The sequence below is a fragment of the Diceros bicornis genome, chromosome 5, assembly GCF_020826845.1.
Source record: "Diceros bicornis minor isolate mBicDic1 chromosome 5, mDicBic1.mat.cur, whole genome shotgun sequence".
Classification (NCBI taxonomy): Eukaryota; Metazoa; Chordata; class Mammalia; order Perissodactyla; family Rhinocerotidae; genus Diceros; species Diceros bicornis.
Genome location: NC_080744.1, coordinates 32,714,204 through 32,740,248, shown reverse-complemented (window position 1 = coordinate 32,740,248; position 26,045 = coordinate 32,714,204). Strand labels below are relative to the sequence as shown.

At 40.3% G+C, this 26,045-nt stretch overlaps 1 protein-coding gene across 3 annotated transcripts in view; it reads right to left on the bottom strand.

Moving 5' to 3' along the window:
• FMN1 (formin 1) overlaps positions 1-26,045 on the bottom strand; it is a 365,920-nt gene that overhangs the window by 259,115 nt on the left and 80,760 nt on the right. For 2 of the 3 annotated variants that reach the window (XM_058541159.1, XM_058541160.1), the window contains exons 1-2: positions 11,324-13,465; positions 9,790-9,907 (exon numbers count right to left, since the gene is read on the bottom strand). In XM_058541159.1, the coding sequence (XP_058397142.1) occupies positions 9,790-9,907; positions 11,324-12,703 (1,498 nt within the window). In that variant the 5' untranslated portion in view covers positions 12,704-13,465. Of the gene's footprint in view, positions 1-9,789; positions 9,908-11,323; positions 13,466-26,045 lie in introns of those variants that run through there. The other variant, XM_058541158.1, reaches the window with a different exon arrangement.

Genomic DNA, 26,045 nt, shown 5'->3' with positions numbered 1-26,045 from the left:
CCATGTATCAGAGAAACACAAGGTAAAAATAGTATGCAATTTTTGGGGCCGGCCCGGTGGTGTAGCAGTTAAGTCTGTGCACTCCACTTCAGCGGCCCAGGGTTCGCAAGTTCACATCCCGGCGCAGACCCAATGCACTGCTTGTCAGGCCATGCTGTGGCAGCATCCCCTATAAAGTAGAGGAAGATGGGCATGGATGTTAGCCTAGGGCAAATCTCCATCAGCAAAAAGAGTAGGATTGGCAATGGATGTTAGCTCAGGGCTGATCTTCCTCACAAAAAAAACAAAAAACAAACCAGAATGGCTTGAATTAGAAAGACCAACCACACCAACTGCTAGCACAGATGTGCAGCAACTGGAACTGTGATGTACTGGTGGTGGGAGTATAAATTGATACCATCACGTTGGAAAACTGTTTGGTATCATCTACTGACACTGAATACAGACCAGGAATTTCACTCTCAAGTATACACGCAAGAGAAATGTGCTCCTATGTGTACCAAGAGACATGTACAAGCACGTTTATAGCAACATATCCATAACAGCCCAAAACTGGGGCCAACACTGTTGTCCAGCATCATCACAATGGATAAATAAATTGTGATATATTCAATAAAATACTATTAGGCAATGAAAATAAATGAACTACAGGTACATGCAACAATAGGTCTGGTTCTCACAATTAATGTTAAAGGAAAGAAGCCAGACAAAAAAGCAAGTCAATTTATAATAAAGTCAAAAGCAGGTGAAACTAATCTATAGAGTCAGAAGTCAGGATTGTGGTTTCCTTTGAGGAAAAGGGAAATTAGGGTGATTGGAAGTGGGTTAGAGGAGGCTTCTGGGGTGCCAGTAATGTACTATTTCTTGATTTGCATGATGGTTACATGAGTATGTTCACTTTGTTATAATTCATAGAACTACATACTTGTCATAGGAGCAATCTTCCATCTGTTATACTTCAATAAAAACTCATTTAAAAAAAGCCAATTGTGGGGCCGGCCCGGTGGTGCAAGCGGTTAAGTTCGCCTGCTCTGCTTCAGCGGTCCACGGTTTGCAGGTTCAGATCCCAGGCGCGCACCAACGCACTGTTTGTCAAGCCATGCTGTGGCGGCATCCCATACAAAGTGGAGGAAGATGGGCATGGATGTTAGCTCAGGGCCAATCTTCCTCAAGGAAAAAGGGGAGGATTGGCATCAGATGTTAGCTCAGGGCTAGTCCTTCTCACACACACGCACAAAAAAGCCAACTGTGATGCCATTGAACTTTACTATCTCATTTTATCTTTACAAGAATTATTTAAAATTATCCTCATCTATAAAAATGAGGGTGATGATATCAACTCGGGTCACAGCTAATATGTGACAGAGCCAAGCTTCAAACACAAGGCTATTTGATGCTCACATTCATGAAACCTGCAGTAAAGGTAATTCTAAACTTAAGTAGGTCCTCAGGACTTCCTGGTTTTATTTTCCTTTCCCTCTAAGACCATTTTCTACCTTTCTCATCTTTTGTTCTCACCCCTCCATCCAGTGCCTCTCTTTATCTGGCAGGAATGCTCAAGAGTTTAGGCATTGAAACTTCGTATTTAGATATTTCTCAGAAATCAAGTTATTTGTTCTTTCTATAGAAGAAGAAATTTACAATTTCCCAGCTGCTTTCTACGGAGAAGGGGTTGGAAGGAGTGAGTGCCTTTTCTTTGCTGAGCTAGTTGATAGCTAAGAGCACACTAAATGGAGACAGGAGAAGAAGCAACTAAATGGGGCTGCAAATGAAAAGGTGTAGGGGTGGGGGACTAGGAGGGGAGGATGCTGAAGCAGGAAAGGTGGAGAGGCTGCTTGGTAGAGGTTCCAGAAAAAGAACATTTAGTGGCTGGCAAGAGATGAAGATTTGAGGGAGAGAAGAAAAATGGGGCCACCGGGATAGAAATTGCGAGAAAGAAGAAAAATATTGAGAGGAGGTATTTGTGAAAATGGGACATAGGATACGGCACATCAAGCTTCATTCTCATCTCCCCAAAAGAGTCCTCAAAGTGATTTGAGCGCTCGTTTTATTTGCTAAGACATAGTAAAACTCCTGAAATATACGACTTTCAAAATAAAAATGTTTGTTCATGTAACTCCTCAAGTCAAAAAAGGGTATACCATGCATTTTAGCACACAACCTGTGGCTCAACAAACGTTAACTGAAAGACTCCATCTGAACTTTGCAAGAATCCACAAACCAGAAGCATTTTCATTTAGTTTAAATTGCTTCAGTGAGTCTCGAAAGCATTAAAAATACCATTAAAACTCCCCTTTTAGATTTTTGTGAGTCAAAAAAGCAGCATGAAATGACCTGGTCAATTTCTGCAGCTGTGTCTGGTGAGCTGGTATGGTACTCATATGGCTTTCCTTTATTCTTCAGATAGACTCACTCAAGTCCCATAGGTTTTTTTAAATAATGAGCATAATTCTTAAATGCTCCTGTCCTGGGGTGTTTTCCTTGCTGGGTCTTTAAATGCCAGTATATTGGCAGAAAAAAATCCATCACTCTCCAATCCCTACCCGACTTGGAGCCGCCATTCTTCAATTTAGATTGTAATTTCAGCTCTTTTATTAATAATATGTGTCTTTCAGTAAGTCATACTATCTCTGGCTTTCATGAGTAAAATGAGTAGGATGAACTAAACGATTTTTAAGATGCTTACAGCTCTAAATTTTTAATATTCTAAAATTCCAGATTCTATATTTTAATCTCTTGCTTCTACTCCCCTGAGCCAAAGGCCTTTACTAATATTTCCTTGAACACAACATGTGATTCCTGAGTTGCTGGTCCCCAGCCTGGGATTCCCTCTGCTTAATATCAAGCTTTAGCTCTCATTTATGTAGGGAAGTCAATCTCCTCCCCACAGCTCCCAGCCATAAAGTAAGTGGAAGCCTGACACATGAGCTTCACCCTAGCTTCCCAGGCCACCCTCTTTCTACAGCACAAAATGCAAGGCTTTCCTGGTCTTTAGTCTGTACAGCTTCCAATTTCTGGGTTATCACTATCACTCCATGAAAATGATGGTAACATGTCATAAAAGCCAATATACAATGAACAAACCCATTGCTTAGATCAAAAAAGGGGACACCTAGAGTAATCTGTCTAGACATATGACATTAAAGGGAAATACATTCATGGCTAATGCAGCCTGTTAGCTACGAATGGAGAGGTTTTAAAAAGTACGGTAGGCCAATAAAATATTCCAAGATATTTATAGCTCTCGCTGGCTGGTGAAGCAATGATTTCTGACTCATCAGGAAGGGTGGCACACAGCTCTATCACTTTAAAACCAAGGGAACCCAAGTTGGAAACAAACCAGAAAGTAGGCGGATCTTTACTAAGTCAAGGGATGAGTTATTTCTCTATCTCATCAAAAATAGAGACGCTTCCGAATTACTCTAAGGTTCTGTGTAGTGTGAGTATGCCCCAAGAGATGCCACACACATTGACAGCTTGCTCACTCACAATAACCAAGGTGCCCTGTGCTAGGCTCTCCCTTCTACAAAAGTCATGCTCATTCAGCAGGGCAGTCCATATGCCATCCCCCAGCCCCAGGCCATCTCTGAGGTACAGCAAGTGGAAAAAAGAGCTTTTCCAGATGCACAGTGAAAAGAATCCAAACATGCAGTTAATTTTGTTTCGGAAAACATGAGCGCTTTTCTTCTTTGTACTTTTTTCTCCCTCCTTCCATGGGTAATTAAACCACTGTCAGATCCCTAAATGGTACCATTTTAATCTCACAAACATTAACTTCATTTCCTCCTCAGGATGCTGAGTGAGGCACATACCATGACAACATTTTTAAAAATTTCTTAATAAATAATGAGATGTTGCTGGCCATCCTTCAAAATACAAAACAGGAGATGAACAGGAAAGGAAGCCCAGCTCTGGGCTGAGCGTTTGTCACAAAAGTTCTTCATCTGAACCTGGGGAGGCGGGGTGGGGGGGAGGATGTCTAGCATTAGATTTTCAAAGCAATCTTAGAATATTAAGAATCACTAACCAGAGTAAAACTGAGGGAAGGTACCCCTGAATCAGTCAGTCCATGCAAATCTGTCCTTCATCCAGTCAGCCCAGCCTCGGGAGGGAAGTCTAGAGAGGAGCTAGTGTGCGTGAGTCACTAGGTTCTTAGGAATGCATTTGACTTTTAGGAAAAATAAACAAATCATGAGACAAAAATTCATATCATGTGTTTTGAAAAAATAATATGCCTGGGAATACATTTAGAAAGAAAATACAGGACATATATATATTTAGTTTACTGAGTCATAAAAGAAAATTTAGATAGTTTTGTAAGACACGTTCCTGGGTGGAATACTAAGCATTTTAAAGATCACAATTCTCATTCCCACCTTCACATTAATTTATAAAGTAATGCAATTCCAATAAAAATCCTAAAAGGATCCTTCTGAAACTTAAACAAGTAAACTAAGTTTTTCTGGAAGAATAAATAAATATGAAGAAAGCCAAAAACATTTTTTAAAAGTATGCATGAGAACTTGAACAGATTCTGAGATGTATTATAATGCTGCAATAATTAAGAAACAGGTACAAAATACAAACACAGAGAACGGAACATCCAAAATAGTTGAAAACTTAGCAAAGAGAGGAATAATTACTCCAGAAGCCCGCTGTAAAATTAGCAACTTAGGAAAAAAGCTGTCTCAGATTTCTACCCCAGATCACACACCAAAATGAATTTTTCATATGAAACGGAAAGAAGAAAGGAAGAAAATAAAAGAAGAGGTAGAAAGAAATCATTTAAGAAATTTGAAAATATAGATGATCTTTGAATAGGAGAGCTCTACCAAAGCCAACAGAAAAATTAGACAATAAAATGAGGATAGATTTTGATTATATAAATATTTAAAACTGCTATCACCAGAAAACACAATAAGTAAAAAAGCAAATTATAAAAAGAGAATATTCAGTTTTTTAAAAGTATTCATTTTATCTAAAGATATTCAGTAAGAAAAAAATATCACAATTTATTAATATGCATCAAAAACCTTCAAAGGCATATACCCATGTACCTAGCAATTCCACCACAAGGAATTTAATCTAATACAATTAAAGATAAAAACATTTATGAACAAAAATACTTACAGCATTGTTATTGTCATTATTATATTACATACAACTACTAAATTTCTATTAATATAATCATTGTTAAAAATGTAAACATTTAAAGATACAGTTAACTTTTCAAGTGAGAAAAGCAGTCTACACAGAGTGATCAAAAAATTTTAGGTATTAAAATCACATAGGCCTATGATAATTCAAATTGTTGCCAATGGTTTCTCTATGAAACAGAATTATAGAAAGTTTCTTTTGCTTTGTGATGTTTCTAGATATTTCCCTTTTGTATTTTGTAATATATAGGGAAACTTAGAACTTATGGAAGATTTTCCGAGATCAGTAAACAAAGCCTCTACATTAAGGAGACGGAGGTATCCACAGAGCAAAGCTCTGAATGACAGCCATTATGTTCTCTATGAACTGACTGGAGTAGAACACACAGCCTAAAGGGAGGGCATAAAGTGGCTCCCAGTCCTCTGACTTCTCTTTGGGTTTGGCCCGTGGGAGCGATGGTGGGAGACCAGAGAGCAGGGGAAGAACGTCAGGGTACTTACTGCCCCAGCTCCCTCCCTGTCAGGTCACTGTATCCCTCCACTGAAGGCCACTGCTCCTGGTGGGCAGCTCTCTCCACATCCCTCAGCCCCCCTCTGAAGTTCTGGAGAACTTGCCCCTTCAGGTCTAGGGCTGGAGAAACTTCTATTACTAGCCCCAGAGCACTGCTCCACCTCTTATCGCTTTTCCTAAACCCTGCCCACACCTTTGTAAATAGTCTCTAATTAACTCTCAGTCAAATCACCCAGCTTGAGTGTGTCACTTGATTCCCAACAGGATCCTGGTTAATATAGTAATACATGCAATTATCCAAAAAGAAAAATAAGGCTAAGTGAATTTATACTTCAGAAAAGAAAAAGTGACCTGATGTGGTTGAGATAAATTTCCTTGAAGTTTGAGATACATTTTAACCCTATGTTAACTCTACGATTCAATGATTCTATGATACTAGAACATCCTTATGCTGTTCAGTTTTGTTGTTGTTGTTTTAAGACTTTGGGTAAGTTACTAACCCTTACATAACCTCACCACGTACAGGACTGTATTTGAAGAGGAATACAACACTGGTTTTCTATTTCTCAGGAGACAAATTTAAAGGTAGACACTTTTCTCCTAGGTTCCCTTGTACTGGATCACAGAACATCTTTTAACTTTGTTGAGACTGGGTTTTACTTAACGCTGAGCTTCACAAGCTTGTCAAATTTACTGCACCCAGATGTTTCTGTACTGTCCGCAGCACAGGAAAGTGGCACAGACTCACCATGAGTTGATTAACCATTTAAAGATGTGAGGAGCCCACTAAACGAGTTCTCCTGAAAAAGCAAGATCAGCCCACAAGCTTATTTCAATAGCAAGCTCCTGTACTCAGAGGAGGAAAGACAGTTCTGAGAAGAACATGGAGCCACTCAGATTATCCCCAGCCCGATTCTAAGGAAAAGCGGTCGCCCGGTGGCGCAAGCGGTTAAGTGCGCGCGCTCCGCTGCGGCGGCCCGGGGTTCGCCGGTTTGGATCCCGGGTGCGCACCGATGCACCGCTTGGCAAGCCATGCTGTGGCGGGGTCCCATATAAAGTAGAGGAAGATGGGCACGGATGTTAGCCCAGGGCCGTCTTCCTCAGCAAAAAGAGGAAGATTGGCAGATGTTAGCTCAGGGCTGATCTTCCTCAAAAAAAAAAAAAAAAAGGAAACTGGGAAAAAATGCTCTTTTCAGTCAAAATGGCTGAGGCATCCCAAACTTAAAGCAGAATTGCATTGATAATAATGTAAGAAAGCAGAGTACAAGAGACGGGAGAAAGCGACTCCCTCTCATTCGAGCAGAGTAATTTGGGCCTGGTTAACACTGGGGCCCCTCCCTGAGTGGTAGAGGTCAACTCTCCAGCATCTGTGGCAGTCCCTTGAGGGAGAGCTCTGATGGGTGCTGGTGCTTCTCTCATCTGGCACATCGCCAAGGTTCTGAGGCTCATAGACTGGCAGTGGAAGTGCCCTTGATGGTGGCCACAGTGTCATCAGACTGGCAATCAGAGGCTCTAGTGGGAGCCAAAGGCTTTAGCTGCTAAGGGAGGTAGCTGCAGTGTTAGCCACTATAGATGATGCTGATGGCTTTGGAAGTGGCAGGAGAGAGCATCCGTGGCAACGAGTACCAGCAACAGTAGTCAGCTACCCTCATATGGCTGAGAGGACTCCAGAACCCATAGCTTAAATAGACAGGTTCTCTTATATCAGCTCTTTTTATTCTTGAACAAAGTCAGTTTACAGTATTAGGTGATCTGTTAAGCCCTCAGAAAAAGATCATCAAATGATAAACTCTGAATAGAGGGAAATCCAAGCAGTGTCAAGTCCAAAGTGGCTGAGGGCAGCACAAGAACACTGTAGGACTCATGGTGAACAACACCATCTCTTTCCCAGCTCTGCCAAGGACTGGGTTCAGATGTCGACAGCACTGAATTCCAACAGCACACTTGCAATATGAATGCTCGAGTCTTGACCTCCCATTTCACTAATTTACTGAATAATACACCCTGGGAAGAATAAAGAGCACTGAAGATGTAAAAGCATGAGACTTCAAACACCTTGAAATATCTTGCATCTAATTTCTCTCTGCACTCCACTCACAGGGGCAAGTTTTGTATGTTTCCCGAAAAGCAAAGAAACCAATGGAAATACCACAAAATGTGTTAAATTATAAACCAAATGCTTATAAGACTCCAGTTTTTTCAACAACAGTTTAAGAAAATCACAAGGAAAATGTTAAGGTCCTCAAAATGAGCAATAAATGACAAGGAAACCATATGCTGGTATTGAGTAATGGGGTAAAACATAAGTCTTTTGCCGGCATGGAGTGTCTTATTCTTGATACCCTCGAAAGTATATCAGCAGCGTAAGGAGCACCTAGAAGGCTCTCAAGAAGCTGAGCACTAGACCTGGGAACAAGTTAAGTCAGCCACAGTCCTGCCACCCATGGGAACTGGCTGGGGATGATATGCCTTCCCCATACAACAGCCAGCCCACCCTCTCTCTCTCTCATTGTCATTATGCCATCACATCCCACCCCACAGCACTCTCTTTATTCTCCCCTTCTTCTCCCTTTTCCCCCATCTCATCCAAGACCTTAGACACCTCTGAGGACACATTTCTTGATAAAAAAAAAGACTGGGAAAGCTACTGACAATGTAAGTTACAGTGCTCCTCCGAGCTTCTGGAAATGGAAGAGAACAGAAGCAAAAACTAAAGAATCTCTGTAGAGGTATGAACAACCCAAAATATTACTTGAAGTGGATTGAAAACAATTTAAGATATTTATTTCCTTCCCTACTCAGCAAATACTCATTGTGACAAGGAAGATGGTCACAATGCACTGACAGGGACAAGACTAAGATTACCAATATAAACTAGGAATAAGAACTTATAGGATTCTGGGTTCTCATTGAAGTGAACTTCAGTACTTTTATTTGTCTAAACTGTGCCCAATCATGAGAACGATAACTTGGTAGGTGGTTCAATATTGCAATCATAAGCCTTCCAATTCTAGAAAAGCAAACGTAGGCAAGAAGACTGAAATAGCTATATAAATTTCCACTAAGGCTATGATAGTTTTCATTCTATAAGTCAACCACTGCAGAAAAAAATGCTATGAAATAGTTGTCTTGTGGTACTCAGAAGTTGGCAATTGTGTACATGGAGGCTAAAAGCAATCAGGTTGCAGGATTTGAGATTCATTCGCCAATGAGATTTATCTATGTTCTCAATCACTGAAGTCATTTCATGATACTGCAGAAAACTCATATTACTAAACAACCTAAATTTTGATCCACTTATGTCAATCAACGAATAGGAACTGAAAGAAGTATTTTTCTATAATCAGATAGACTGATCTTAATATACATACATACCTAAGACAACAAGCAAAATACAAGCCCGTATAGGTAATCTTCAAATATTAGGAAGAAGACAAAGTTTTCAGAGACACATGCAGACACACATATACATTAAGATATATCATCCTCTCCTTCATTTTTTTTTCTTTTTAATTTCATGTGAAGCTTTCACTTAAAGAGTAAAAATATCTAGATTCCCATTCCATTTAAATATTTTCAAGCAGAGCTCCTGGGAAGGTTTCCAGAGAGTTAGATTGCTTTTGAGTTGGCCATGCATTAAAAAAAGCTTTGTCTAACAAAAGTAAAGGAGTAACCGATATGGTATCTGTACATTCGTTCTGCACAAGGTTCCTGTAGCTCAAAAGCATTACTTACACACAACAAATCAGATTACAGCTCTGGAGAATCATACTCTGCCTCTTCCAGCAACCTGCCAGCTCACACAGCATTATATGAGGGCCAACCACCTGCTTCCTGAGGAATCAGTAATCTATCTTCTCCATTAGTCGCCCAAAGGGTCTCCTACTTTACACACATGCCCCCCCTTCATTCATTCCCTTGCATTCACCTTTCCTCTCCAAGATATTTGTTAATGATAAATGTGCAAGGGTTCACTTTAACAGCACAACCAAAAAGAAAAGCCTTCAGCATTACATTTTATAATGAAACAAAAACTCAAACTCTGAGAGACTACTGAACTACAACTAAAAGCCATTGCAGCAAGAGATTCATTCCTGGGTACCTGGCTTCTTTTCACATTACCTGCTTCAGTGTACTTCAATCCTACTTTTTCTTCTGTGTCTTTTGTCTTTGGGGGTGGCCAGACAGCCTGGAGTCTGCCAGGAGTCCTATCGTCCTGCTCAGTGGGGCTGTGGTCAGGCTGTTGAAAAAGTGGGCAAAGAAAAAAGTTAAATGAAATGTGGCCAGAGCCAATTAATCCCTGAAAATAAACATGCTAACTAACTCTAAAATTAATTTTAATGGCCAGTTGCACATTGCTCTCATCTACTGTAACTGAAACATATCACCACAGTATGATCCTTTTGCAGAAATGTAAAGTGATAAATGAGGGTGAAAATGAAAAAACTCAAGGCCAAGTGTTGTACAACCCTTAATTGTTGATTTTTATAACTATTTTTTTAAAATCACAAATAAACTTTGAGCTGAAGATACAGACACAAATGTACTACAACCAGGTACATTTCTAGGAATATTTGCAAATGTATCCCAAACAACTCCAGAGTTATTTATAACATAAAGACTAGTTTTGCATTTTCTATGAGCGTTAGCTGTAGGCCAAGATACACTTCTCCGAGCACTCCACATTGCTAATTTCAATTTTTTTCTTTCCTATAAAAAAAATGAGACGACATTCACATTCAAGCTATTTTTATAGGAGTTGATTTTTTACAACTAGGAGAATGCTATATGTATTAAGCTACAACCTAAGAATTTTTCCAAAGACTTTTACATGTTTAATATTTTAACTGATCAAGTATAGAAGAGGGAATGATAATTGTATGCTGAGTTGATACATAGTAAGAAAGTCTATTCATTGTTCTTATGAACCCTTAAGATCTACTGAACAGGTACTTGCTAGTCTTTATAAATTACCTGAATTTTCTTTTAATAATAGTAACAGCTTTCATTAATTAGATGCTTACCATGCACTAACTTCATTTAATCTTCACAGCAACGATGTAAGATAAGGGTTATTTTCTTCATTTTGCTGGAGGAAATTGAGGCTCAGAGATGACCAAGGGCACCCAGCCCGTAAATGGCAGAGTTAGAATTAAAACTCAGGTCTCATTCTAAATCCAGTGCCTAATCAGGATGCCTTGTAACTGACATGGAAGATTTTAATCACATCACAAACACGTATTTTGCCAAATGCCAAATGGCATTTTTTCCTTTTTCAAAGGAAAAAATGTATAGTTTTCACAGAGGTATAATTAAGTGGTGAGGAAATCTGGGCTATATTTCCATAGTGCATCGCTTCCTCATGCTGCTTAGTTTTTATAAGAACATTTACTCTTAATTTTTAAACTCAGAGTAACAGTTTCCCTTTCCTACCTGCACATACATCCCTCTTAGAACAGTCCATAAAAATGTAAGGAAGAAAGAAAACACTTTTGTTCAACCCCATACTCCTTACAAAGACAATTTGATTATAATCATCTTTCGCCTGGAAGAAAGTCACTAACAATAGGTAACTGGGATTCATTTTGACAGGAAACCTGAAAAGAAATACAGCAGCATCACATTTTATGCCAAAACAGAACCCAATTCTACATACGCTTTTGGACTCAGAGGCGCCATCCGCTGGCCTTGACTTAGACCGCTCAAACACAGCTCTTAGCGACTCCTTCTCATGCCTCATTTTGCGCTTGAGAGCTTCCAGCTCAGAGGTGTCAGCTGTGGTCCCCTTTTTGGGAGGACGAATAAATAAGGCTTTAAATGCCTCCAGGGCAGTCTCTGGTGGCTTCGGTTTGACCTGTCCACTTTGGGTTTGGGCTTCTCTGGGGCCGCTCTGGCTCTCCTGGGCAGCACTGCGGCCCATCTCTTCTCCTGGCTGCTCAGGGTCTCCAGCCTTCAGTTCAGCTTTGGGCATGTCAATGTTGAGCAGCTGCGAGAGCTGCTCCAAGAGACTGGGAGGGGCCTTCGGATCGGTTGTTTTCTGCCCAGCCTCCACTGTCTGAGGCCCTGCCTGCGCTAAGGACTTCTGAACAGGCTGGGTCAATTTGAGCAAAGCCAGGTCCCCATCCTTTGGTTTAATTTCAGTGATGGTCTCCCCTCCCTCGGCTGTAGCTCCCTTCTTCAGCACACGAAGCCCACTAAAAAAAGCTGGAAGCTGGAATGACTTCTCTCCAGGGACTTCTTTTTTAGAAGAGGTGTTCTCGGTGACACCAACACTCAAGTTCTGGTCTATTATCGCAGGTGGGACTTGGGAAGCTTCTTCTCCAGCTTGCCCTTGGCCGGGGCTGTGCTCTGTCTGAAGGCCACCATCGCCAGACTCCTGTTTGCCACTTATCTCAGTTGGAGTCCTTTGAGGATTTTCTGCACAGGGCTCTGCATCATCCTTTTCCCCAGTGGTAATCTTTTCCCTACAATCTCCTGGCTTTTCTTTGGGCTCCTGAGATGGCTCAGATAAAACAACACTGGGGGACTTTGGGCCATTGGTGTTGCTTCCCCCTTCTGACTCCTGGCCACCATCATCAGAGTCAGAATCACTGGTGGTGTTCACAAGGGTCCCACGAACCAAAATGACATCATCTCTGCTTGCACTCAAAGCAGTGAGTGGAAGAAGTTCTTGAGCAGGGAGAGAAATCCCCACCTCTGCTGTTCTCTGATTTCCCTCTGACTCCATCTCCATCCGCACGCTGGCAGTCTTGCCACTATTTCCGAGGTCAGGTGGCACCTGAGCTGCTGCCTCCTGCTGATCTGAGCCATTGCTGGGACCATCAGGCTGAGGTACAGGATCCACGACTAAACTGTGGAATGCTTTCAGCACTGCATCTTCCTCTTCAGGCTTCACAGATTCCAATTTACTTGTAAACCCAAACAGGCTTTTCATAGAGAACCTGCTCAGGATCGACTGAGCCATTTCAAGTCCAGCTTCGGGTTTTTCTGGTTCTGAGACATCACTGCCATTCCTAGAGTTACCAACGTCCTCCATGTCTCAGCAATGCCCTCGGTGGAAGTTCTGACTTGTTACCTTCCCCTGCTCTCTCAGCTTATCCACTCCATCAGCTCCTAACTTACAGGAGGCAAAGCAACAGGACCGGGCAGGCAGACTCCGCAGCCGAAGAGCGAGCGCACTTGGTCTCTTTCGGGTCACTCACTGTGCCCTCCTTCCGGTTTGTGCGATGATAGTGTGCCCAGGGCAACCGTAAAAAGTCCGTGGAGCTTTATGCCCAGAAGCAGCCTAAGCTGCGCACCTTACTACACACGGACTGGGGAGGCTGCTCCTCTGGGACTTCCGTATTTATTTCCATGGACAAAAGGCTTTTTGTCATAGGGAAAGTCAGCCTGCCCCGTCATCCCAGCCAGGACTTCACCACGAGCTCCGCCCCAGTGCCTGCCCTTCTCCTGGTTGCTTTCAACTTCCTCATTGGTGAGCAAGGAGGCTCCTGGAAGTGCTGAGCAGGCAAGCTGATCCTGACAGTCCTGAACCACCCCCCAGAGCAGCCCAAGAAATTCAAAAGTGAATCAGCAGAAAATGACTGAAATACTTCTGACAGGCCCTCTTTTGCCCTCTAAATTATGGTCAGAAGCCTGTGGCATCCTGGCCAAAAAAACTAGCAGCGCACACAGATCAAGAGCCACTTACAAAGCCCAAAGCAAAGAAATAAAAGCAAAGAAAGAAACAGATCATCTCAAAATGCCGAGAACTCTCAACAGCAGTTAATTTACTGCCCTTGAAGCTTTTTTTTTTTTTTAAAGAGCTTTCTTCCACATCCCAGCAGGTTTCATCTGGAATGCAGATTTTAGCTGCCGGGGGCCAGAGAAGGAAAACCAACACGACTGGTTTCAGATTACTGCTGTTTTAGCTCTGCCCTGGTGTCTCAGTGTTCTACAAACAGGTACTTAGGCAAGCACGCCCACCACACCCAGTGTCCACCAGCCTTGTGGTGGCAGAGTAAACAGCCCGGGCTCGGCAGGAATGATTACCATCCACGCTCTCTGTGCCAACCGCAGGCTTCTGCTCAGCAGCTCTAACTTCCTGGCTTCTTAGGAATCCTGGTGGCTGAAGGGCACCCCTCTCTGCTTCAGTGATCCAACCAACTAAATGAAGCCTGGCGTGATACAAAGTAACACACGACCTGCCTTGTTAGGCAAAGCAATTCATCAAAGGTCCCCAAGGAGCCAGATTCCCCTAAGGGACAAAACATCTGAAAGGTCTCTATCAGTCAGGTCTCTATCACAGACCCGAGTTGCCTAAAACAAAGACAGGACAGACAAAACCAACACCAAACATCAGCTTAATGTGGTTTCCAACACTCTAATTATATCCTGGGAACCTGGCAATGAAGGATGTGGAAAAATTGCAGCTCTGTTTCTTAGATGCATAGCTGCCTCTTGGGACAGCTTCCTGTCGTACCTGGAGGTCTCAGTGTTTTTCAAGTCCCATCCAGTCAGCAGGCACTTAGAAAGGACCCGGGATGGACAAGGAACCGTGCTGGATCAGGAGAGTCAGACTGGCTTAATAGCAATCATGGCTTAACAGTAATCACTGGCTCTTTTTGAGCAACGCTGTAAGAAGATTGAGCCCAATTGCAAAGAGCAATTTATTCTGCAAAATAGAAGCTGTAGCCACAAGCAAAACGACCGTCTTTATCTGAAGCAGGGAATGGCTGTGGGTCCCACACTGATAACTTGCAAGTTCCCCAATTAGCATTAATACTGAGAAATTCTCAATGCAATACATTTCTAGCAATGTGTTCAAAGGAACCCTCGCACAAAAAGGGTATATATTATTAGATCCCATCAAACCCTATGGGAAAGTTAAGAGAGTATTTCTTAATCCCTGATTTGACCTTGTGTCTAAATGGACACTTCCCTGTTTGCTCTTGATCCTAGTATATTTTGGGATTATGAATTAGGACATATTTAATCAAAAGGCACATGACATGCAGAAAAATTCATTGGTGCCATTTAAACTTTAGAACAAGCTTCCTGCCTAGAGGAAATGTCCATTGATAAAAATCGAACTTCTGCTTCTTCAAGATTGAGAAAAAAGGAATCATCACGCCAGATCATACACCAGATGATAAGATCAGTCTTCTTCAGAACTATGTAGTCCATCCAATATACGGAGTAGGGGAGGAGACATGGCACGTATTTGGTAGTGGTCGTTTTTTAACTGAGAAGGCTCCATTGTCTCAGACATAGCTAATTATTGTCTTCCAGAATAAGTTTCCAAGCACCCTCAGCAGATTTGAGCAAAATGGGACATAAGCTGGAAAGGGCTGTTGCCCTTCTACGCTACAGCATGGAGCCAAACTGTAAAGTCTCAGCATCCTTCCAACACACAGGGACGCCAATACAATTTCATGGAAAGTGGGGCAAGTCTTGGGTCGCAGGAGATGATGTGATCCCAGCCCCTTGGCTCGAGGTAGGTAAGGTATTATTCGGTTCATTTTAAAAGTGAAGCAACCATGGCCAAGAGAACGTAACTGACCCAAGTTACACAGCTAATAAGTGGGGAATAGTAATAGTATTGTGGGAGATCAAGATTTGGCCACCCTAAAATATATCTCTTTACCTTGATTGTTTCCTCTGAAGGACATTTGACCTCCCCCACTAACTGCCTAAAATATTTGACATGGTGGCTCCTTCCTAGAACAGATCTTCTATCATGATAGCTATAAAGATAATGTAAAATAGATGTTACAATGGGAGGGGCACCAAGCCCCTTTTATCAAAACCTCTGTCTGTCCCTGACCACATTATTGATAGATGACCCCAAAAAGAATTGTCCTCCTGCCCTCTGAAGTCCCAGGCCACTACCCACCCCCAACACGCTCCTCGCCTTTAGCTGCAATACTTAAGCAAGCAGCTTAGACAGAGGGAAGAGTTGCTCATTTCTGAGTTTCTCCCATGTATACATGTTATTAAACTTGGTATTATTTTCTCCTGCTAACCTGTCTTGTTGATTATTTGGCCAGCCAGAAGAACCTTAAGGGAAAGGGCAGAGGGAGATTCTCCCTCTTCCCCCTACAGTTTTGGTGTAGTCGGCAGGATCCACACTGGCTGGCAAGTTGCCTTCTCTGGCTAGAAGACCTGCCTTCTCCCTGGACTACTGCAGATGATGAGATACGGGAATGCCTGACGAAAGCCAGCAAAAAGGTAAGACTTCTTACCACGTCAGCCTCCCAGAATCTCTATCTGCGGAGTCTGGCGGAAGGAAATGGTGAGAATTTTTTCTCTTTCTAAATTTAGATTGGCAGGAGAAAATACTTGGGAAACTAGTTTCTTGTGCTTTTAGTGACTCTTGGTTTAAATTTGGTAGAGTACTCTTGGTTTTGATCTTGATCCCTTTTCCTCCCAGAGTAATCTCTGTCTTGTTCTGTGTCCTGAGAAAACTTGGCTTTGTGACCAGTGAGAATATTCTCCTTGGTCTCCACCATACGGAAGGTGCATTTACCGGAGTGCACCTTGGTGGCCAGTCGAGTAGACTGGGGTTCTGAACTGTCTCTTTGTCTGGCTGTGCCAAGCTCTCAGGGGAGTTTGTCATAAAGGGCCCAGTCCATAAGGGCTTTTGTCATCTTAACCTTTGTTGCTTGTTAGTGCTGGAAAAATCCCATTCCAGTATTGCCCGCCCAGTGTCACAGATTAGCAGGTCTGTGACTGGAGGCGTCCCACACTATTGTGAGAGACCGGAGACACCATCCTTACCGCCTGTGCAACAAAGGTCTTTACTTTCTCTGAATATCTTTGGGAGTAAATTCTGTGGATCATGGGGGCTACATCATCTGCACCCTCACCAGGGACGCCTCTTGCGTCCATGGTAGATTTATTCTAAGCGTGGAAAGTTACCTCCGGGTCTTTCCTTAAAAAGGCTTATTGGTTCGAGTCACTATTGGAATAAATATACAAATGAAGATCCTACTCATCAATGGCCAGACGACGGATCCATTGAATTGGAAAAACTTCTAAATTGGGGGGAAAAAATTGTTTTGAGAGCTCTCACATAATTATTTATTTGATACCTAAGAAAAGGCCAGAAAAAGGAAGGGAAAAATTTGAATAGCCTTAAGACCTTGACTCAGGTTACAATTGAATTGAGAATATGTTAAGTGTTGATAAGATTATAAAGGTTGGAATGTTTGAGCTAATTTTATATAAAGAGGTTACATCAACTTTGCCTGAGTATGTTTTAAAATGTCTGACTGGGAATGCTTCCCTTGTCCAAAATTAGAAGACCAAGACCTATTGATAAAAATCTTAATGATAACTATGTTTAAAGGTATAAGAGGTGATAAAATTTACATGAAATTTTGTAGGAAAAAACTGATGTTATTTCTATTACAGAACTGGTTAACAAAAATAGTAATTTAAATCATGGCTAATTTTATTTAATGTCTTATAAAGTCTTATAGGCAATCTAAATAATTATTGGAAATAACTAACTAAATAGTTGTAAAAAAGATAAATGTTAGATAAACTTTAAACAATAATTATGTGTTATGGTGGTTACAGCTTCCAAACTCTTTTGGGTGACTTAAAACTTTAGAGTTTTGCTAAATTTTATGATAAAAATTCAATTGAGTAGCTAGATCATTTCCAAAGAACATAAGATTTTAGACATTGCTAAATGTACATTTGTCTACTTTTGGCTTTTCATTACAGGAAAACTAAAAGGTGTTTTGGGTCTATTGGTAAACATGTGTTTTATTAAAAGATTGTACTATAAAGTAACGTATGTCTAAAAGTTATAAAGTGTTTATAAATTTTCCAAGCCACAAGATACTAATGTAAAAAAAAGTTTATAATTGTTTACTTAGTTTTTACTTAAAAATTAAGGTTTCTGAAGGTTAAAATTTCTAATTAATATATGTGATTGAAGCTACTAAAAAAAATTAAGAAAAATATGTCTGTGTACAAGGAAAATAAAATGTATAATGTCTGTGTACAAGGAAAATAAAATGTATAAAGGTACAAAGAATGAAAATATTTTGTTTGGTTAAGAAAGATAAATTTGTCCTCAAGTACTAGGAGGGAAAAAAAAAGACATGGGACAAATTCTGAATGTAAAAAGAAAGTTATAGGTTTGTAAAAGAAAAATTCTAGAAGAAGAGTTTTATGCATAGTCAAGTTGGCTAAGATTGAAATAAATTTAATTAAGTAAATGAGTTTTAATATCAGAAGTAAGCTGGTACAAAATTATAATTTGGTCTTATTTCTCTTAAAAAGATAATTTTCTTAAACTTGATAAAGAGGTTACAAAAGATTTTTCTTTACCTTTGAGTAAGTATACCTAAAAGACAGAAAAAAAAAAAAAAGTTAAAATAATTTCCTATGTTCAAAAGACTGAGGTCTCTCTATTAAGGCTTTTTAGACTGTTAATGCTCTGTTTGCTTTGATTGTTTATATTTTTGACAAGCTCCACCAAAATTCATATCTTAAAATAAGTCTTTTTTTCTTTGAGAATTTTCAAAGGGCCCTGAAACTTCTCAAAGAAATTTGCTCTCTTCCTATAAAGAGGAAGATACTAAACTTATTAGGCTTATTCAGTATGTTAAATTACATGGAAAGCATTGTCAGACAAGTGATGATAAGCCTGCTTAGGTGATATTTTGTGGGTAAATGTTATTGAGATAGGTGTTTTAAAATTGTATAAGATTACTGAAATTCTGATCTGTCCTGGTTATCAGTCATAATTCTGGTTATTATTATTTTAAAGTGTTGTATGTCACAAAATTAACCAAATTTCTTTGTCAATTGCCATTTTGAGGTCTTGTTGTTTACAGACTTATTTCTTTGCTCTAATGCTTTTACAAAATGTTTCAACTTCAGAAAAATTCATGAAAAGGACTCTGACATTTACACTGAAGTACAGACTTCTGATAAACTTTCTGATCATAAAACTAAACTTGGTAAAAAATTACAGAAATCTGATAGAGAGACTGATAACTTCATGAAGCTGCTAACAAAAAGATTGAGATCAAGAATAGATTACACAGGACTGAATAAACTGATTATAATTTTTATGATTTATCATTTAAAGTATTGCTGAATTTTTAATGTTTTGTTTTTTCAGATTTAAAGAAAACTTTTTCTTGTTTCTCCTGAGCTAGCTATGACTTATAACAATTTAGTAAATGATATTTTTGTAGGTAAAATTAAAATATTTATCTTTTTCTCTGTATCTGATCCCTCAAATTTAGAAACTCTTAATAAGTGAATATTGTTGTTTTCATGGCAATATAGTTATTTGCATAAGTTCAATAAGAATCTGTTCTCCTTATAACAAGACACAATTGGAAACACTGGTTATATTACCAAAGTTGTGACTAAAACATCATATTTACAATATAACCATACAGCTTTTGAAAAATGAAGATTAGACTTTATAGAATAAAGCCACGTAAAAATATTGGCCTGGTACCTTTATGTTCCAAGCAACACTTACCAAGATAAGTAAAAAATGTCACTTATCTGACAAGTACAAGGAACCTCGAAATATTTGGGGGGCACCTCAGAAAAAAAGAATTCACCCAAATCTATAGGTATTACAGGCAAAGTCTGATGACAAAATCCTTGGCTTGGCTTTCCTGGCCTTGAAAGACCTCTAAAGTTCAATCTGAGATTCCTTATAAAAAGTTCCAACAAAGCAGATTTAAAAGAGCCTATGTGATCAATTGCTATTCTTACTGTACTTATGTAAATAATTGTGCCAACTCTATTAGAACTAGACTTATTTTACAAACTAGTTAGTTTTAATTTGGCTATCTTAATGAAAATGAGGGTGATTTTAGAGAGAAAAATTATATTTCAATAAAAACTATAATATACATTTGTGGATATTAGATCCTAGTTTTGTTAATTGTCTTTTGAGGTTTTTGTTTTATATTTGTTGACTGGACTGGATCCTGATTTCTTCTAGTCTCCTAAAATATCTGGCTACAGATCTCCAAACTAATGTTTTTCATTTTTTTCCATCATTTTCATTTAAAATCACTAAAAGCTAAACCTGCCCTTTTTCCTAAAGCCTTACAAACTAAAGCTGATAGACTTGATATAAACTTGAGATGACCTGACGACACCATCTGAGACATTTTAAACTGCAAAAGATGCTTTGACCCTGACATCTAAAATTGTTCTTCACTGGCTGTCCTCTAAACTCAAAAACTGCTTTACAACTTGCTCTAACCATTAACCTTGTTTTTCTTTCATTTACACAGAAATGCTTCTTATTAAATACTTGATTGCTTGCTTCCACAATATAAGTTTAACCTTGAGAGCCCACCTACATCACCACCTTCTAAAATAAACTTAATTAAACTGATCTATTATCAGGACTAAGAAATGGGTTCAGTGAGATAAAACAATCTAGCAACTCAGCTTCTAGACTATGAAACTTCCTTAAGTTTCAAAAGGACTGTGAAACTTTTAGTTTCAAAGGCGGGACTGTGGGAGATCAAGATTTGGCCACCCTGAAATATATCTCTTTACCTTGATTGTTTTCTCTAAAAGACATTTGACCTCCCCCACTAACTGCCTAAAAAATTTGACATGGTGGCTCCTTCCTAGAACAGATCTTCTATCATGATGGCTATAAAGATAATATAAAATAGATGTTACAATGGGAGGGGCACCAAGCCCCTTTTATCAAAAACTCTGTCTCTCCCTGACCACATTATCTATAGATGACCCCCCCAAAAATTTTCCTCCTGCCCTCTAAAGTCCCAGGCCACTACCCACCCCCAACACGCTCCTCGCCTTTAGCTACAATACTTAAACAAACAGCTTAGACAGAGGGACGAGTTGCTCATTTCTGAGTTTCTCCCATGTATACATGTTATTAAACTTGGTATTATTTTCTCCTGCTCACCTGTCTTGTTGATTATTTGGCCAGCCAGAAGAACCTTAAAGAAAAAGGCAGAGAGAGATTCTCCCTCTTCCCCCAACAGTATCTAACATTTATTAGGCATTTACTATGTGCCAAGCACTGTTCTAGGTGCTCCACATATATTAACGTGAATACACGTAACGATGAGGTTGGTATTATTCTCTTTTTCCTATTTGGGAACTGGGGCACAGAAAGATGAAGTGGCTGGCCCATGCGTCAGTGGGTAGTGAGGAACTAGAACTGGAATCCAAGCAATCAGGCTCCAGAATCCACCATGACTTTTCTAAAGCCCTGAGCTCTGCTTCCTGCCATAACAGGACTCCACACACACCTGCGTCTTGAAGTGCACAGGCGTGTCAGCCCGGTTGGTGGTCTCTCACCAGGACATGTAATGTACCTGACCCCCTGAGATGACACAGAAGACCGACTTCACAAAACACTTATTATGAGAAGGACCATTCTCTTCCCTTGTTGTAATTTAGGGGAAAATCTAGAGGGGCTGCTTAGAAAAATCAAGCAAGAATTCCTGGCTAGCTTGTCTACTGGTCACAGACAAGACACAGAATCCTCTGGACTCAAACACGTCAAGAGGCTTTCCAGCTCACCCATACGATTCTCCTCCATTTATGAAGCGTAACTGCATTGCAAAGATGTATTCATCCAACAATCATTAAGCACCAACTATGTAAGAGGCCCCAAGGATATAAAGATGAAGAAACTCGAGCCCTCCAACCTTCATAAACGTGTAGTTTAATAGGGGAAGTCAGCCAGGAAATAGGTGACTCTTTGTTCATAGCTGTAACTAAGTACTTTATACCCTAGACTCAGTCTGAATAGCAACAGCTGGCCCTAAAACAATTTTGAATGAAAGCAAGCAGTGACCATCTAAATATGAAGATGAGTAAGGAAGAGTGGCATGGTAATTCAAATACATCTTTGAATATTGACTTTTTCAGGCCACTGGTTCTCATGACCACAAGAAATGTTACTATTTCTGGTCATTTAGGAAACTGAAAAATGTATCAGACTGAAGGTTCAAATAAGCAGCCTACAAATTTGATCGTAGTTGGTTAGTCTTGAAAAATGAGTCTATTTATTGTTTTAACATTTTCAGCGGGAAAAATAATCACTTCTCTTGGACATTATTTATCTCAGTGTCTTATTCTGTGATGAATACTTATTAAGTACCTACTAGACAAAATCAGTGACAGACAAGACTTTTTTCCTTTTCCAGCCCCACCTGATTCTCTTTTGCTCTAACTTCAAAACACTTAAGCTCTCTAATAACAACACCCGTGCAAAGGCCAGATAAAATGATCTACCTTAGATAATTAAGTTAAAACAGGAGTGATAAATAATTAGGTAGCATTTAACTCACGTGATGTTCTTTGTAACTATTTGTTAAAAACACTCAGTACCCAGCTACTTGAAAACTGAACATAGTATTTGTGTGGAGAGTTGACTACCAGTAAATTCGCCATGTTTCTCCCATCTCACCATCCTCTCAGATTGAAGCTGGAGCCAGTTGTACCCCATGGCAATAAGAACATCAGTTCCACAAATAGATACCTGGTGAGATTAGCCGAAAAGAGTGGTTGCAACAAAAAAGACGCATCACCTCCTGGGAGCAGCAGAGCCTAGCTTCCTGACTCTCATAAGATTAGAGGAATCAGCATTAAAAACTGTTTTTTTAATCAATTAGCAGAAATTGGAAATTGCCTAGAAGAACAATTTCCTAAACCACCTCCCCTTTCTCTTTGCAGCCTTTCCCCTTATTATTCAGTTTAGATAATTCCCTCCCACATTCTCATAAAACCCCAGAAAGGCAAGTGAAAAGTAAAGCAAGGGAAGATTACATTTCATAGCGTTAGGCTACTTAATTCTCATGTTTCTCCTTATCTAATATATTTCAAGTTCTGGGCCTGATTTTAATGACTAATTGTTTCCAGTTTCCTTAAGTGGTTCAACTAGGTTCGTGTGACCACTGCTTGAGACAACAAGTAGAAAGTGGAGTTAAAATTAGTAAGGGTAAGAGTGTAGAAACTATTTCTGTGGAAGAAAAAGTTTAGAGCAATGGTCTGGGAAAAATAAGTACAGGCATGCGTTGCTTAATGACGGGGATGCGTTCTGAGAAATGCATTGTTAGGTGATTTCATCACTGTGAGGACATCCTAGGGTGTACTTACACAAACCTAGATGGTACAGCCTACTACACACCTAGGCCGTATGGTACTAATCTTATGGGACCACTGTCATATATGCAGTCCGTCGTTGACGGAAACGTCGTTATACAGGGCATGCCTAAGTAAACTATGAATAAAGGTATGAATGGAGTAATGGGTGGAGATGGGTTTTGGGGTTCAAGAAGTATGTTTTAACATACCAAATGAAGTCTGGTACAAAAGATGAAATCTGAGGAAATTATGACATCACAAGTACTCCAAAAGACATTTGGTAAATGAATGAGGTGTCTTATGAAAGGAGAATAAGATTATGGAAGAATTTGGATAGAATCAAATTGTTGGGAGGCTGAATGGGACTTCAGAAATATTAGAAATCAACTAGTTTAAGCTTCTTATTTCCAAGATGAAGAGATCCGAAGTCAGGAGAAGCTCAAGAACTGGTACCAGTTCACACTGCTCAAGGGCAGCAGCAAGATGGGAAGCGAGGTGCTCTAACTCCTGGTGAACCCACATCACATCCCCCATTGCCTTGTCATTCGATCTTACCTTCTTCCTGCTCAGCATCCTTCTTATGCTTATTTTCCACATCTTTGAAATGGAGTTATGAGGACAAATGAAAGACAAAAGCCAGAGACCCCCTTAGGATTCTCCTTCTATTTCAGTTTTGCAGCATCTTCCCTGCCTTCGTGGTGTGGCTTCCCCCCCCCGCCAACTAACACAACACCTATAAGAGCCCCTCTGGGTCAGCCTATCAGAAGCAGGCAACTGTTTTTACTACTCAGCTAAAATGAAAACAGGCTGCACCTGCCTATTCCAAGGACTGGTCTCAGTGATTAAGGCCTTTTTCCACTGAGTACTCTTAGTGTAAAATGTCTCTGGTTCCACTGAGCAGTATCAAAGCTTCCATGGACATGGGTTGAATGTCAATAACAAACTAGAAGACTCTGGAAGGGAAGAGGAGAGGCTGGGGCATACTTGTGAAACTAGAAGAGAAGCAGAGAGCAGTGGATGTGTGATCTTTCAATGATCAAGGAACGAAGGCGGTGTGCAGAGTTAAGAAGCTGGCCCTGGGTCTTGGACTCACGTCCTCCTCTGCTCCTTCAAGAAGCTTGACCGTGGTCGAGTTATACAAGCAACCTGTGCCTCAGCCTCCTCACCTGCAAACTGGAAATAAGAAAAGTACCTATTTCATGGGTTATGAGCAGCATTAAATAAAGTAATATGTGTTTGACACTCTCCTCAATGCCTGGCACATAGTGAGTACTACATGGGTAGGATATGTTTTCATAGAAAAGGAATAGCTTTCTTAGGGACATCAACCAGTATCTAACAGAACTTTTTTTCAACTGGGTCAATATGAAATAAGTATTTACTGATAAACTGACAGCTCAAGCAGGAAATTGCCCCTCCCAATTCCCTCCCATATATGCACTTGGGCAGAGGGCCCATTTGGTCAGAACAGGATTGTTGGTTACAGAAAGGCCTATTAAATACAATGCCCCCCCAACGCCACGTCTGTGCCACGAATGAACTGCGCTCCAAAGAAAATTCTTTCAAGGGATCCCTTTGGGTGTTTCAGGGTCAGTGCTCTCTGGATTGGTTTTTTCCATTTGTGTCACCTGAAGAGAGTAATTAAAGTTCTCCCAGGGGGCCACTGTAGAGGGTGACAGAGTTCACTCTCTTCTTTATTACTTTTCCTGTGATCCAAGATGATTTTAAACCAACTCAATCACTTCAGAGGTAAGAGAAATCCAAGAATTTGGAGTTTCATTCCAACCTTTTCTCAAGAGTTTATTGACACCTGCTGCTGCTGCTACTGCGAGTGTGGTCCCCTAGTACTGAGATTTCCCTCCCCGTGGGGAAAAGTGTTCCCGGATGATGACTGGCCCGGGAAAGAACCCAGGTCCTCAACAGCAGAGCACTGACCATTTTCTTTTTCTGTTTTTAAGCCAACTCATTAGACGTCAAAGGTGTTACTTCATTTAAAATTTCCTTACTCTTCCAAATATGAAAATCAACCTTGAAATAGTTATGACATCACTGGTTAGGATCTCACTGTCAAATGTTTCTAAGATTGATCCCACCAGGCAGTATCAAAGGTTCCTTGCAAATAGATTCAATGTTGATCATAAAGTAAAATAACGTAAGAAAGAAAAGGAAAGGCTGTGACTTAAGTTGTAAAGCTGGAGGGGAGGAAACAAAGGAGCATTCTTTCAGGTACAGACCTTCCTGGGACATGCTTCTGAAGGGTTCTGAGATTTTCCAAAATGAATAATATTGATGTCCCTCATGGATAATCACTACTGAAGGCACGGAGTCCATAGAGAAAGCACTTCATTGTGACTAAAGTTGCTCATGATCAAAGTTTGGGATGAAGACTGGAATCTAATAAACCCTATAGACCTATGGCTGCTGTACTGTCCTTCTTCCCAAGTAGAAAAACCAGACAGCCATTGGCTACACTATAACTGGGTATCTTCTTGTCTGTACTTAATGTTTTGTTTTTGCTGAGGAAGATTTGCCCTGAGCTAACATCCATGCCAATCTTCCTTTATTTTTTGTATGTGGGTTGCCACCGCAGCGTGGCTGATGAGTGGTGTAGGTCTGTGCCCAGGATCCAAACCCACGAACCCCGGCCACCAAAGTGGAACGTGCCGAACTTAACCACTACACCATGGAGGTGGCCCAATTAATTTTTTTAAAGTACAAGTTATCTTGAGAATATTATTTCAAACACCAAAGATCCAGTTGTTATTTTAAATATTTTTAAATTTAAAGGAGGCAATAGAAAAATTAGGGAAAATGAGGATTTACCTAAAACAAAATGAAGGTGGATGAGAAGAGCATGCATGAGGGAAGAGGAGGGAGAGAACTAGCATTTTCTCAGGGTATCCTTGTTGTCCCAAGTAGGCACTGTGCTAGGTTCTTTATCCAAGTTTTCACGTGCCTTAATCCTTCCCATAACTCTATGAGAAAGGTATCGTTGACCCCGTTTTACAGATTAGTGCTGTCCAGTGCAAGTTTCTGCAGTGATGGAAATGTTCTACATCTGTGTCATCCAATACAGTAGCTAGTAGCCACAGGTGGCCTCCAAGCACTTAAAATGTGGCTAGTGTGACTGAGGAACTAAATTTTTAATTTTATTTAATTTTAATTAATAGCCACATGTAGCTAGTGACTACTGTTTGGACACTGCTGTAGATGTTAATACAGAGGTTCAAAGAAATCAGGTCAATTTTCAGATTACACAATGAGTGGCA